This window comes from Dermacentor silvarum, chromosome 3 (assembly GCF_013339745.2).
Source record: "Dermacentor silvarum isolate Dsil-2018 chromosome 3, BIME_Dsil_1.4, whole genome shotgun sequence".
NCBI lineage: Eukaryota > Metazoa > Arthropoda > Arachnida > Ixodida > Ixodidae > Dermacentor > Dermacentor silvarum.
Window position 1 is genome coordinate 68,364,588 of NC_051156.1, and position 13,428 is coordinate 68,378,015.

The window sequence follows — 13,428 nt, forward strand, 5'->3', positions numbered from 1 at the left end:
CGATAACGGCCGCGGTTTTCTCCGAAGCGGTTGCGGTAAGCAGTAGTTTCGCTTTGACTCAGTGCAAAGCTGTCGAAGATGAAGAGCACCGGCTACATCGCGATGGGCGGGCAATTTGTTGGCGACCAGCTCACTAGCGAAAAAATAATCGGGATGTGCGCGCGGTAGTGAAAAGCGTGTCTCAGATGAAGACGCGCGCCGCGGCCGCGCTGCGAAGGATGTCGCGAGGCCTTCGCCGCTGCTAGCTCAAAGATGACGAGAACTTCAGCTTCCGCACTGCTCTTCTTTTTTCTAGGGTTTTACGTGCCAAAACCAGTTCTGACTGTGAGGTACGCCGTAGTGGAGGGCTCCGGATTAATTTTGACCACCTGCGGTTCTTTAACATGCACTACAACGCAAGCACGTACACGGGCAAACATTTTTGCATTTCGCCTTCTTCGAAATGCGGCCGCCGCGGCCGGGATTCGATCCCGTGACCTCGTGCTCAACCACGAAACGCCTTTGCTAACTGAGCCACCGCGGCGGGTGCCGCACTGCTCTTGTGCAAAATAGAAACAATATTTACTAATTCATTCAGTAAGTAAAAGCCTGTTGACGTAGTAAGCATTCATTTATTGTTTTCTTGATACCTTGGGTACTTCAACATTCGCTTAATTAGGACATTTTATTTCGGTTAAATGGGGGGGGGGGGGGGAGGTTCCTTGGCGCTTCATGGAGCTTAGCAGGGTTCCCTGGAATGAACATGCTTGAGAACCCCTGGGCTACTGTATGCATGCAAATTTCTGTTTGTTTTAGAGAAAGCTTACATTTTTAATTTATGATACAGCTAGTGGGGATCCTACGGTCAGATCTTGCAATCGTGCTCGCTCCCTATGCGTAGTGACCGTAGTAAAACGTGGTGGGCGCGAATTGACATCCCTTTGTCTTGCTGTCCGAGTCTCTCCATGCCGTTGGAACCCTACGTGTCGAACGTGAAGGTGCCGTCGCCGAGCAGTCGTCAAATTTCTGCAACAAATTCTACACTTGTAAGACTTATAACTCCTGAAGAGCTCGGGTTTGAGTTTGATGGCTACTATGGCTGAGTAACCTATCTCAATAGCGACCACTCCCTCTCTGACCGATAAATGTGCTGCTGAGCTATGCCTCTGTAAACGTGCAAGAGCCGAAGTTTATCTCCACTTGCATCATGCATGGCGCAACAGCGGTGCGTCTGTGCACGCAACCCATGCTCCATCCAGTAACGGCTTCTTTCCTCTGCAGAACAATACCAAAGTAAGGTGCGCGGGCAGTACAGTTGCAAAGACATAAGCAATAAGCATATTACACATTTTCATTTCATGCAGTTTTAGCAAAGGACCCCCCCTCTGATGACCGAACGGAAAAGATGTTTCGCATCAGATTTGTGCAATTTTATTGAACGTACAGACTGGTGGCTCCTGGCACAGTCAGGGTTGGTCGTCAGCAGCTGCAGACCCCCTCCCCGTGTCCTGATTTCGTGCTCTCGAGAGTTGGCAACCCTATCTCCGGGACACCTGTGGATGTACCGACCACGCTTCAAGGAGCGGTGCCCTAGAAAGAATACAGGATATGAAACCAAAATTGGGCATTAACCATGGACGATGATTGTCAATGTCTATGAATAGCCGAAGTCATTTAGAAAGGTGTTTACTTAAACGGGACGTAGGTTCTAGAGACCCAAAAATATCACAAAAACATAGACACTGCCAGTAAAGGGCAGTGACTGTCACTAATGGGGTCACGATAGGGATGAGGTGCATGTGCTGGCCACGTTATAATTATCCGGCGAGGGCTGATTTTAGGATTGAAATAAATGTTTAAGCCCATAGAAATGCATGGGTGGTGGACAGGTGCTTCGGTTGGAATCAAATTAACGGAAGTCTACTGTACAAAATTTTATACTTATAAGATTAATATTGCAGTATCACTTTATGCTCATCTAAGAGCTGAATCCGAGCTGAAGTAGACGCTGAAATAGCACTTTTTTCACGGCATGCACCTGCTGTTGCACGTGCAGTTGGTTGCACAGACATATTGGTCTCATTTGAAAGGGCGTTTTTTCTCCTTAGATTCTCGTCAAATCGGGTCCCACTCAGTCATTGGCTATTTAGAAAATGGGCAGCAAGAAAAGGTACCAGCGCGCCTTCTTACGGGGTACACGTGACTTGAGGGTGCCACCCGATTGGTGGAATATCACGTTTGCTGTCTGCTCCGCCCTCTAGGCCGCACACGGACACGCACCATTTTGCCCTAGCGCCAGCAAGGAAGAGCACAGCGATGTCAAAACCAGAGTGGACATTTCTCACAAGGCACTATTTTGGTGCAAAAAAAGTGCGGCGAATTCCGAATGAAAACTTCAGGAAATGCTGTGTGGCAGCGCAAAACGCCAAGAATATTGTATCCTCCGCGCACAATGTTGAAGTCTTCAATTGCACCACCAAGGTAGGCTTAACAAGTGCGTCGGCTGCCACAGAGACCGTGATAAGTCTTTTAGCTGCCAACACTTCAAACAGTGTTCGTGTGCGTCAAGACACAGTCTGTCAGCACCCCTCAGACTTAAAAGAGAAAAAAAAAAAAAGCTCAAGAGTGAGTGTTGCGGTTGTCGTCCGCTCCAGCAACGGAGGGGAAACTTGACTTTGTGAGTGACGGTACAGATGGCGTGGCTCGCCTGTGCGACGGGACTACATTCACAATCGTAAATTTATATGCAGTGAATGCTTTATTATCGCTTGCCGAGTGCAAAACCTGCAATGATGATCTGCAAATCTGCAAGTATGAATGGGAATACGGACTCGCTGTGAAGCTGCATTTGATGTGCATGAACTGTGGCAAGACTTTGTCGGCATGGAACTCGCCGCATGTTCATAGGTATGAACCCATTCACAGTGAACGTTCTGGCTGGCCCAGTGCTATGTGGGCTACCGGGAACAGAGAGACTTCACTCAAGGACGTGTTTTCATTGATGGGCATTAGCCATCGTAGTTAGGTAGGTAGGTAGGAAACTTTATTGACGTCCTGAAGTAGTCACCCCTCGTTTTCATGGAGGGAGGACCGCGGGCCGCTCCCACGTCGGGACGGGAAGGCCAAGCCTCACCTTAGTCTCCACATAAAAACGAGGCAAAGCTCTGCGAAGACCAAGTTTGCACCCGCAGCTGATCGCACAGCACATAACCTGACGAGTGACTGCGTCCAGTTGGTTCACGAACTTTATGCCGAGCTGAACGTGAGCCACCCCAGGAACATTGCGGTGCCGAATCATGGGTCATGGGTGACCCACGGACATTCAACCCACATAGGTGTCGGCACTGTAATAGAGCTTTTTAGCGGACTTGGGATCGACCTTGTTGTGTTGAACAACTACTGTGCACTATGCGAGTCGGGCCCAAAGGAGAGTGAATCTTGCCATGAAGAATGGAAGGATGGCGACCAGTGTCAAAAGAACACAAACAAAAAGGCTGGGGAGATGGAGGTTGCACTTATTCTCTTCAGGGGATCCCTTGAGCGGCACAATCTGCGGTATACCATATTGCCGTGGGGCGGTGATGGCCACAGTTATCTTGCATTGCAAGAAGACATATGGGTAGATCCCTATTGAAAAAGAAGGCTGTGTGAATCATGTCCAGAAATTCATGGGGATGGCTTTATGGAACTTCGTTGCTAAGCACAGAGGCCCAGGCCTTGAGAGCCTTAGTAGAAAGGGCCTTTTGACTAGAGACCCGTTCTCCAAGCTAAGCTTCTACTATGGATGGGCTCTCAAGACCCACAAAGGAAGTGTGGATGCCGTACAGAGGGCAGTGATAACCACGTATCATCACATTACGTCTAATGCAACGTGGCTAACCGCACTCTGCCCAGAAGGCCCAAGCTACTGGTGCGAGCAAAATGCCGCAATGGCCAAGGGTGAGTCTACACCCAAACAGCCTCACAAGTTTCCTGCTTGTGTTTGTCAGGCCTTGCTTCCCTTAAATGAGTGTCTCTTTGACAGCCAGCTGCTTAAACGATGTCAGTGGGTAATAACGCAGAACTGCCATGAGAGCTTGCATTTAATGATATGGGCACTGGTGCCAAAGGAGCACGTCTTTGTTCACAGTTGAGGCTGCTGTGGCAGAGGTAGTGTAGAAATGCAACGCTAGCAATGTAAGGGCTTCAGAAGACATACTGAAAGAACTGTCTCAATCCCAGCAGGCTAATATCCCTGACAACACATGCACACTAGACTGCTTTGAGGTAGACCCCTTTACTTGAAGGATCCTGAAGGATCCCTTACGAAAAAGAGTTTAGCTGGTGACACACGGTACAGTGCAGTCTCCTTTATGCTTTCAGTAAGCCCCGCAGCAAGTCAGGAAGCTCCTGCTTGTTTAAACTGAAACTGGCAAAACGCTAAAAATCTGGCATCTGGTCAGTGCAAAACAAAAAAAGAAAAAGCATAAAAAGTGCGGATGAAGCTGCCTGAGCCGAGTGCGGTGATGCGACGGTGGCAACATCTGTGATGGGTCAGTAGCATTATTTTGAAGGTATGGCTGCAATAAAAGTTCACTGCGAACAAAGTGGGCATCTGCTAACTGTAAAAACATTTTTGGAAGGAATAAAATTATCAAGACTACGAAGTTTTTCGACAACTATTCTGTGTTCCTAAAGTTAAAACGCAACCAAGGATGGAAAAAGCTTCAGGACAGGAAAGAGCGTCGATACTAGCCCCGCAACAAGTATTGATACGTAACTATTCTGTTGTTCCTGGGCTGCGCACAAGGCTAGGCTTTTACACCCATAAAATAGTTTGGATATCTCCCTTTCCGCAAGGGACCCTTACCATAAAGGAGATACTCCTTTGTCATGTGTCACCTCATGTGAATTCCTTTCCAGTAGATGTTCCTAAGTTCAAAGAACTTTGTAGTGCCCGTGCGTCACAGGTATAAGTCACAGCCGCATGACTGTAGAAGATTGGCATCGAACTGTGGCATCAGCCAAAAAGTGTGAATCAACAGAAAACTTGCACCGATCCCCCAAAAAGTGACATCAAGGTGCTAAAAGTCAACTAGACTACGTGTCTGGCATTGAATAGTCTGTTTCAGCTGCAAATCTGTGAATAAAAGAGGTCTTCTTTGTTTTTCTCGATATTCTCAAAAAGTTTTTGTTCACTTTACCAGTTTGTCGGAGATCTTGTTCTAGATCTCGTGATCTAGAACAGCTAGAGCTGTAATTCTTTTTTTAGCATAAGGACCAATCTGTATATGAGATACTGCTGGGGGCAGATGTTTAATGTTCTGCCCAAATATCTCCTAAATTAGATTTTTTTTTTTTTGTTCTCAGTAGTCGTAAAAACAAATAACTTTGATCATCTGCAGAATCACTAATTCTGATTTGAAAACTACTTACAGCACTGCATTTCTTGCATATTCTAGTATCTGCTTATCCAGTAATACAGTGTAGACCGCTTATAACGTAAGTCGCCGGAGTCGCGAATGTCTGCACTATAAGCAGTACCGCACTATAACCAAAAGAATGATTTTCAAGCACTGCACGTATGCAAAGCATCGCGCGCACATCGCGATTGTATCTGCTTATCCAGTAATACAGTGTAGACCGCTTATAACGTAAGTCGCCGGAGTCGCGAATGTCTGCACTATAAGCAGTACCGCACTATAACCAAAAGAATGATTTTCAAGCACTGCACGTATGCAAAACATCGCGCGCACATCGCGATTACGTTTTCGCCAGCTCACTGGCGAAAACGTAATCGCGATGTAGCCGGTGCTCTTCAAGCTCGACAGCTTTGCACCGAGTCAAAACGAAACAACTGTTTGCCGTAACCGCTGCGGAAAAAATCGTGACCGCTATCGGCACGATTACGAACGGCGACTTAGCGGTGCTGAAGGCACGCGCCCGAGGCACGCACCGAGTCTGGACGAATTGACTACCATTCGCGGAAACAAGTGCAGTCGAAACCGCGGTCGCTATCTATGCGATCATCAATGGCGACTACGCAGTTTTCTAGGCACGCGGCCGACACGCGTACTGAGTAAAAAAGAAACTACTGTTCGCCGCAGCCGCTGTGGAGAAAACCGCGGCCGCTATCGACGCTATCGTGGATGACGACTACGCAGTTACGAAACCCCGCGGCCAACGCGGTGTTATACGCGGCGGTAAACGCAAGAATTCCGGCTTTAAAGACAAATAGGCTCGAAGCGTTCCGGCGTTGCTGTCATTCACATACGATTTCAACTGATGGCTGTGGCGATGCGGACTCCGCCGCTTCGTTTCGGTTGGATGCTAGCGCCGTTCTTGCTCTTGTGCGTCGCACACTTGCGGCGCTCCTCGCTTACCGAGCTCCGAAAGTAGTCTGGATTAGCCGATGTGCGGCCAAATAAGTCCGAATTAACGAGAGTTTGATTGCATTGAATAATGCATACGCCGGCCGGCAGCGCGCAACTTGTTGAGAAGCATGCTCGCTGCCACCCTTGTTGGCGAGATTTTCCTGCGGAAGCCGCATTATAACCGGTATTTCGTCTCACGCGGCTGCACTGTAAGCGGTATGGTATACATGGAGTGCTATGGGAAAATTAACGGGAGTCTGAAAAGACCGTACTATATCCGGTTCTGCACTCTAAGCGGTTACGTTATAAGTGGTCTATACTGTATTGGCTTTTTGCTGAGCAACTTTTTTTTTTCGGATTGTCTCCTGAAACAACAGAATTGCATATCCATCTCCTGAACTAATTGACCAACAAGAAAAATTATTGCACATTTGAAATTGGCATCAGAAAGTAAACAAGTCTGTATTATCATCATGTTTGGCCGTAAAATACAGAAAATGTTTTGATAACCCACGTCCCCCTTAAAGGAATAATGGGATTGAAGGCGTATATTTGTTGCAATTAGGGCATTTAGATGGTGTCTGTTAGCCAGAACAATTGTAGCTAGTACCTCCAGCAGCCACCACAGGGAGAGAGAATCGTTCTCTAGTGCTCCATCACAACATCTAAACCTTCAGATGCCCCGAAGCTCCTACACAACCGCACATGTCGGCGGGTTCAGCTATATGGTTACTCGTGTGCTACTCTAGACGATGTTACGAAAACGTGCCTTCAGTGGAGGGAAATTTTACCTTCGCATTGTTGCCATTGCTAATCTTCACAACTCCTGGCTGAGTGTTTAATAAAATTTAACTAAAGAATTATTTTACCTCTGTAAATGTCACATTTATAACTGATAAGCTTCTGAAAACTATGTCTGCATCGAATTTTTTTTCTTTTATCTCATAGATTTACTGTTGGCGTTCGGATATGAATGTGCCATGTAACTTGGCTGCGCGAGTGTACACTCCCTTCGTAGTCATGGGGAAAACTTACAACTCTACTTGTTTACCTCTGCACTGACCACTAACCACCAACCACAGAAACGGGCGTGACCGTCAAATAAAGCTGTTAACTTTAATATGGAAAAATACATGTCATCACATTTAGAACATTGTTGCTGATCGTCTTGCCTTCTCTCTGCTTGCGAGTGAGGGTCTCTGAAAGTATCATGTGGATGAAAAATATGGTCAGCTCTGTTGTTGGCCTTGACCCTGCTACGTGTCCTCGCCTAAGATGCCTTCGAGCTCTACATGTTCCATTTTGCCTACTACATCGTCAACCCATCGCAGCCGGTAAGTCTTCACTTTACGCGATTTGGGGAATTTTACTTTTAATGCTTCCTAAGTTACTGTTTAACTGCCCCGAGAGTATTGTAGATTAACTAAGCAGAGTTCATTAACAAAAGTTATTTACAAGCTCTCTTGCTGTTGGACCGCATTTCCTGCACTCCCATGGCTCTTACAGGTCCTTTCTGCATTTAACAAACTAGCGTTTGCAATGAGGTACATTTGTTGTCCAAGGACTTCTTTATTACAAGGGTTTGCTGTATATGCTGTCATTGGTACAGAAGTGCGTAACACTATCGCTCCTCTAGAGTGTTTAAACTAGCATCGTTAAAACCAAGAACAGTGCGGAATTGTGGACAAGATTAAAGAATGGGACAACGCAGGCACTGCAAGAATTTGTGTCCGCAATTTAGTTGCTTTTTTTTTGGTGATGCTACAAACCAACTCGCCCAGCATTGCATTCTTGTGCTTTCAGGTTATGCTTACTGCTTTCCTGATGGAAAAATTATTAACTATTTTACTTTTCATAGATGTGCTGCATCGGATGTTGCAAGCACAGTTTGTGACCTTTTTAAAAATGACAAGGAATTTGTCATCACAAGATGATACCTTGCATGATGTTTCATTGCCTCGGAAAGAGCGGCAGCTCGGAACATTTTTGTTGGCATGCCTTAAAGGCCAACTGGAACAAAATTTTGGGCTGCATAGAAAGCTTTGTTTCAGATAGTGTAAATATGCAGCAGCCTCTGCGCTAAGTGTTGCACCTGAAACACGAGTGGATGCATCACGAAAGGCTCACAAAAGTAGACATTTTGGATACTGAAATTGGAAAAAGCTAGGCCAGGGGGGGAACTTAGTGCCGCCATCTCTCCAAGTATGCACAGCGCACTTACAATGTCATGATTGTGATGGCTTCACAGCAGTGCGTGCATGCATTGTCTGCAACCTTGCACACTGATTTATCAAAGTGACATTTCAGAAAGCTTGATTTAGTGCACACTGCAGTTTTCGACACTCCTATAGTTTTCTGTTAGATAGCTATAAAGTGGGTGAAGTCCATTAGCCATAACATCGAGCTACTGGTGGCAAGCAGTATCGCTGCGTTAGTGTCGATATGTGGTAGGCGGCACACATCGAAATGTACTTGGCAGAACTTTGCTGTGAACAATTTAGTCCAGTTTTATGGTAATAAAACATGCTGACGGCTCTGAACTGATTGTAGATGCCCTCCAATGCTGCTTGTGTGAAATGCGCTGAAAATTTTTGTTTAATTACGTGAAAGAAGTGCAAACTGCCATTCAAGAAAATGACCGAAATTGTGTGACAGAAAATGTATGTTTCAGCACTTCCTTGGGGCTTTTTGTGCATGTTTTACTGGCGTTCCGCCTGCTCTGCTAAAACTGTTGTGCAACATAATTAGGAGTGTGCGAATATCAAAATTTTCGAATACAAATCGAATACGAATACTTAGCTTCGACTATCAAATGATATGCACATGCATTTAAAAGCAAGTTCGGTTAATTTGTTATGTTGGAACATCGCAATTATATTGTTAGTGTTAACTAGACCAGTAAGCCGTTATACTATAATGCCACGTACACACTAGCGGAAAAACGCGCGCGGCGCGCCGCCGGCGGCAAGACGCGCGCCGCGAAAGCAGCCGCGAAACGGGTTTTTGTTGCCGCGGCAAGGATCGCTCCTGGACCGATTTTTTGCGGTTTGCCGCGTGCCGCGGATGAAGGAGACCAATGAGAGCGGCCCGCTTCCTTGACGTGCGCGCGGGAAACTGGTGCCATGCCGACCCGCCCGACCGCTTGTTTCTCGTTTCGCACTATCATCTGCACGCGTGAGCTCCCGGATAGTTCGAGAAGGGGAGAGGAGTCTAGTCTGTCACGTGATTGCCGCAGCGGCGCGCCGCCGGTTAGTGTGGCCGCCCTGCCGCTGCTGCGTTTTGCCGTCGGCGGCGCGCCGCGCGCGTTTTGCCGCTAGTGTGTACGTGCCATTAGATTGTGTATTTGGCTCATGTTAACTTGGAAAATTTAGTAATTCCCACTAGCTGTTCTCGCCAGCCTGTCCCTTATTATGCCGCATCAAATGCCCGGGAACACGGATGCATTTGACCCTGTGCCAGTCGTCACTCATCGCACTTGCTGTCAAGCCGAAAGCTCAGCATTGAGGGTGGCGCATTAAGTGCACCCGCGCTGTCTGCAAACTCGTGTCCCTTGCTACTGAGAAACTGGCTTTCCCGCAATGTTTAGACATTCAGTGGCTAAGTGTGCTTTACAGGCGAAATTTTGCTAGCAGCATGAAATTGTCACAAAATTCAGCGCAGAATCACCCCAATATTCTTAGATTAGATAGAAACAAATGCAAATGTTTGCTCCCGCACGGCCAGCAATATATTCGATTTGATTCGAATATTCATATCCAATCGAATATTTTAACGTTTCCGAGTACTATCTCTTTTTCAGATCGAATACAAATATTAAAAAATGTAATATTCCATCATATACGAATGTTTCCAATTTCCACACACCCCTGATAATTAGTACCGCATTCTCTGCGAATCTTGCACTGGCTATATAAAAAAGGCAGGATCCCTGTACAACGAAATTAAAGTAGGAAAGTAAGGTGAACTTTACATCCTCAATATTAGGCATACATCTCGTTTTTTACTTTCTTCAGTTCACTGTAAAACGCAAATGTTTAAAGAGTTAAATTAAACAAGCTGGGTCACTGTGAATGAGATCACATTAGCAGGATAACCGGTTGCTTCAGATGAGAACATTTTTATCACAGTAACGCTAAAAATGCGCAACTTAAGCACAAAGCTGCCCTTGCATGGTTGCACGCAAAGTAATTATTTGAAAGGCTAAAAGCATTAGGTTGTTTTATTTCGCCTAATAAGGGCTGCAGTTTTCCGTCCAGCCCACAACTCCACACTGATGAGCAAAAGGAAATTATAGTAACCATCTTTCAACTTAGTGTTAAACCTCCTGTGTCTAGAGACGGCTGTGACATACGATCCTAATACCCTCTTTTAGCTTTTTGTAGCAGCGAGTCAAAACACTAAAGCCCACGATTTACTTGCGAGGCAAGATAAGGTCACTCTCATGGTAATAGAACTGCATACTAAAAACACCCCAGGCCGCCATGTAACCACTAAGTGAGAGTTATGCAATTATCGCAGTTATCATGATACAGTTATTGTAATATGTGTTTGACACATATTACACACAGGAGGTTGCCCTACACCACGGTGTAAGATATATACTCTTAAGGTGAGGACACTCTCAAGGGCACGATCGACCAGTTAAAGTACCAATGGCATGTGCACGTCGGTCCTCTGATGGCAGCAACTATGTTTCAATGTGGCAATGCAACTTCAAGACAGAAAGTGTATATTTCCCGTTGCAATAGTAACGGTCGCTTCAGGGGAAGTCTGAGTTTAATGAGAGACGGGTGCTCCTCTTGCCAACATGGGCGCCTTTCTCTCTTGGCCAGCGGCCCACCTTCGCCGCATTTCTCAATCATTTCGATTTTCCCACGAAGTGGCAGTTGCTATAGCAACAAGATACAAAACTTTTCGGTCTTGAAGTTGCGTTGTCTCACTGATAGCTTCTGGTCATTGCCATCAGAGGACAGATAGGTGCACGCTGTTGCTATGCTGCTGTTGCTATGGTCGACTGCACCTCGCAAGCAAGCCGTGCAGTGTCCCCTTCTAAACAGTATATATATATATTTATATATATAATATATAATACATATTTATATATTTATTACACTGTGCCATACACCCACGTTTGCAGATGCCGATCGTTACCTTTTATACCTTGTGCGGGTACTTTGGTATGCTTGGCAACATGGAAGTAAAAAAATAAAAGAAGGGCTGTGAGTGCTCAGAAAGCAGCTGTTAGTATCAAAATTAGACTTATGCACTAGATAGAAATTGCAAGCTTCATTTACTGCGAGTCAAAAAGGTGCTTAATGTTTAATCTAACGGCTAGGCAGCAATAACACGCTTTACTGTGTAGGTTTTCAACAGTTTGTTGGCTTCCTATTCAACTTCAAGTAATGTTTTATGCGAGAGTAGCTTTTTGGCTCGCCAGGGGTACTGTCATAAGTGCAATCCAGTGTTATGTTTCCTCGGATGATACATTATTTTTCTGTTGTCCATTAAAAAGTGTGTCAGGTTTCACTGTAGTTAGTAGCACTAGATACTAAACCACGTCAATCAAGCATGGACTGTTGCGGGGCTCAGCCGTACAGAATCTCGTGTCGCATGGTGGGGTACGGCAGCACCCAAAAGAACACAGTGGCCGTGTTGGTTTTGCCATCAGCTCTGTGCTTCCGTGCTTTGCGTGTCTCGATAGGGGGCTCAGCACCAGGTTCAACAGCCCGTGCTCTTGGACATTGTGGGCGGGGAAGGCCAGAAGGCATCTGGGACCATCCTGGAGTGCCTGTACCTGGCCCTGCTTCAGGACTATTTGCACTATTACCTGCCACACGACCGCGACGATGCCCCGGAGCTGCCCGGCTACCACCCGCACCACCAAATACCTTTCTTTGCCGGAAGCACACCACCCAGGCAAGTGTAGTCTGCTTAACTCTTGTCATCTTGCACTTGCATTACGTTGCACACACTGTAGCAGGTATGCCTTACCTGTCATGGCAGCTTAGTGGCTAAGGTGTTGCATTGCTAAGCTCGAGGTCGCGTGCTCTACTCTGGCCACGGCAGCCGCATTTCATGGCGGCTAAATGCAAAAACGCTGGTGTACTTACATTGAGGTGCATGTGAAAGAACACCAAAGGGTCAAAATTAATCCCGAGCCTCCCACTACAGTGTGCCTCATAATCGGATTGTGGTTTTGGCATGTAAAACCCCAGAATATGAATTATTCAAATTGTAGGCGGGTATTGTGCTGCAACCATTGAGTAAAACGTGAGCACGTTGGTTTCCAAACAAGAATAAGCTATATTCGACTCGGGGTTTATCCGTTGCTCTGGCGGTGCCTGCTGAAGAAATGCCCCCAAGGCTCGCTGTGCAGTCTGCACCTCTTGTAGCATTATCATGAGGAGATCACAAAACGATGTGCACAGCTGCATCTGATTACACTTTGTCGCACATCTATGAAGAACAGGCATGGTGCGAGTTGCCACAACATTCAGAGAGGCCATGCGGGGTGGCTACGTGGGCTGGCTGTTTGGTGTGCTGTTTAATCTGTTATCATTGTGAGCTTTTCTTGCAAGGGAGGCTAAAGGAAAATATTGAATCAATATAGGTTGTTAGAGTAACTTTCTAAAAACCTCACATTGTTTGTTTTGTCTACTGACCTGGGAAGATTGGACCTTCCAAGAGATGCAGACACTGAGAGTGTAAACCTGACAAGGCTCCAGAAATGCACTTAGTATTTCCAAATAGCCGAGTGCACGAACCTGAAATAAGGGTGCCAATAATACTCTGTCACGATGGACTTGCCAAAGTCGATGACTCAGAGCAGTACTTTAAGCGGATAGCTGGGCTAGTTTGAAAATCGCTGTTTCATGTATTTCCAGCACTTTAAAGAAATGTAAAAATTTAGGAGAAGAGGAAAGACACAAGGACACGTAGGACATTGGTTGGCAGATAGGATGCTAACCAGCATCATTCCGGTCCTTGTGTCTTTCCTCTTCCCTTAATTTTCCTATTTCTTTAAAGTGCTGGAAATGCATGAAGTGCAGACTGAGAAATTAATTTGGAAAAACATGAAATTGGATGGTCACCAAAT

General features: G+C 46.0%; 1 protein-coding gene across 2 annotated transcripts in view; it reads left to right on the forward strand.

Annotated features, from left to right (window-relative positions):
* LOC119445484 (sphingomyelin phosphodiesterase 4-like) overlaps positions 1-13,428 on the forward strand; it is a 102,476-nt gene that overhangs the window by 24,936 nt on the left and 64,112 nt on the right. For both annotated transcript variants that reach the window (XM_037709766.2, XM_037709765.2), the window contains exons 5-6: positions 7,608-7,666; positions 12,034-12,248. In XM_037709766.2, coding sequence (XP_037565694.1) covers positions 7,608-7,666; positions 12,034-12,248 — 274 coding nt within the window. The remainder of the gene's footprint in view (positions 1-7,607; positions 7,667-12,033; positions 12,249-13,428) is intronic.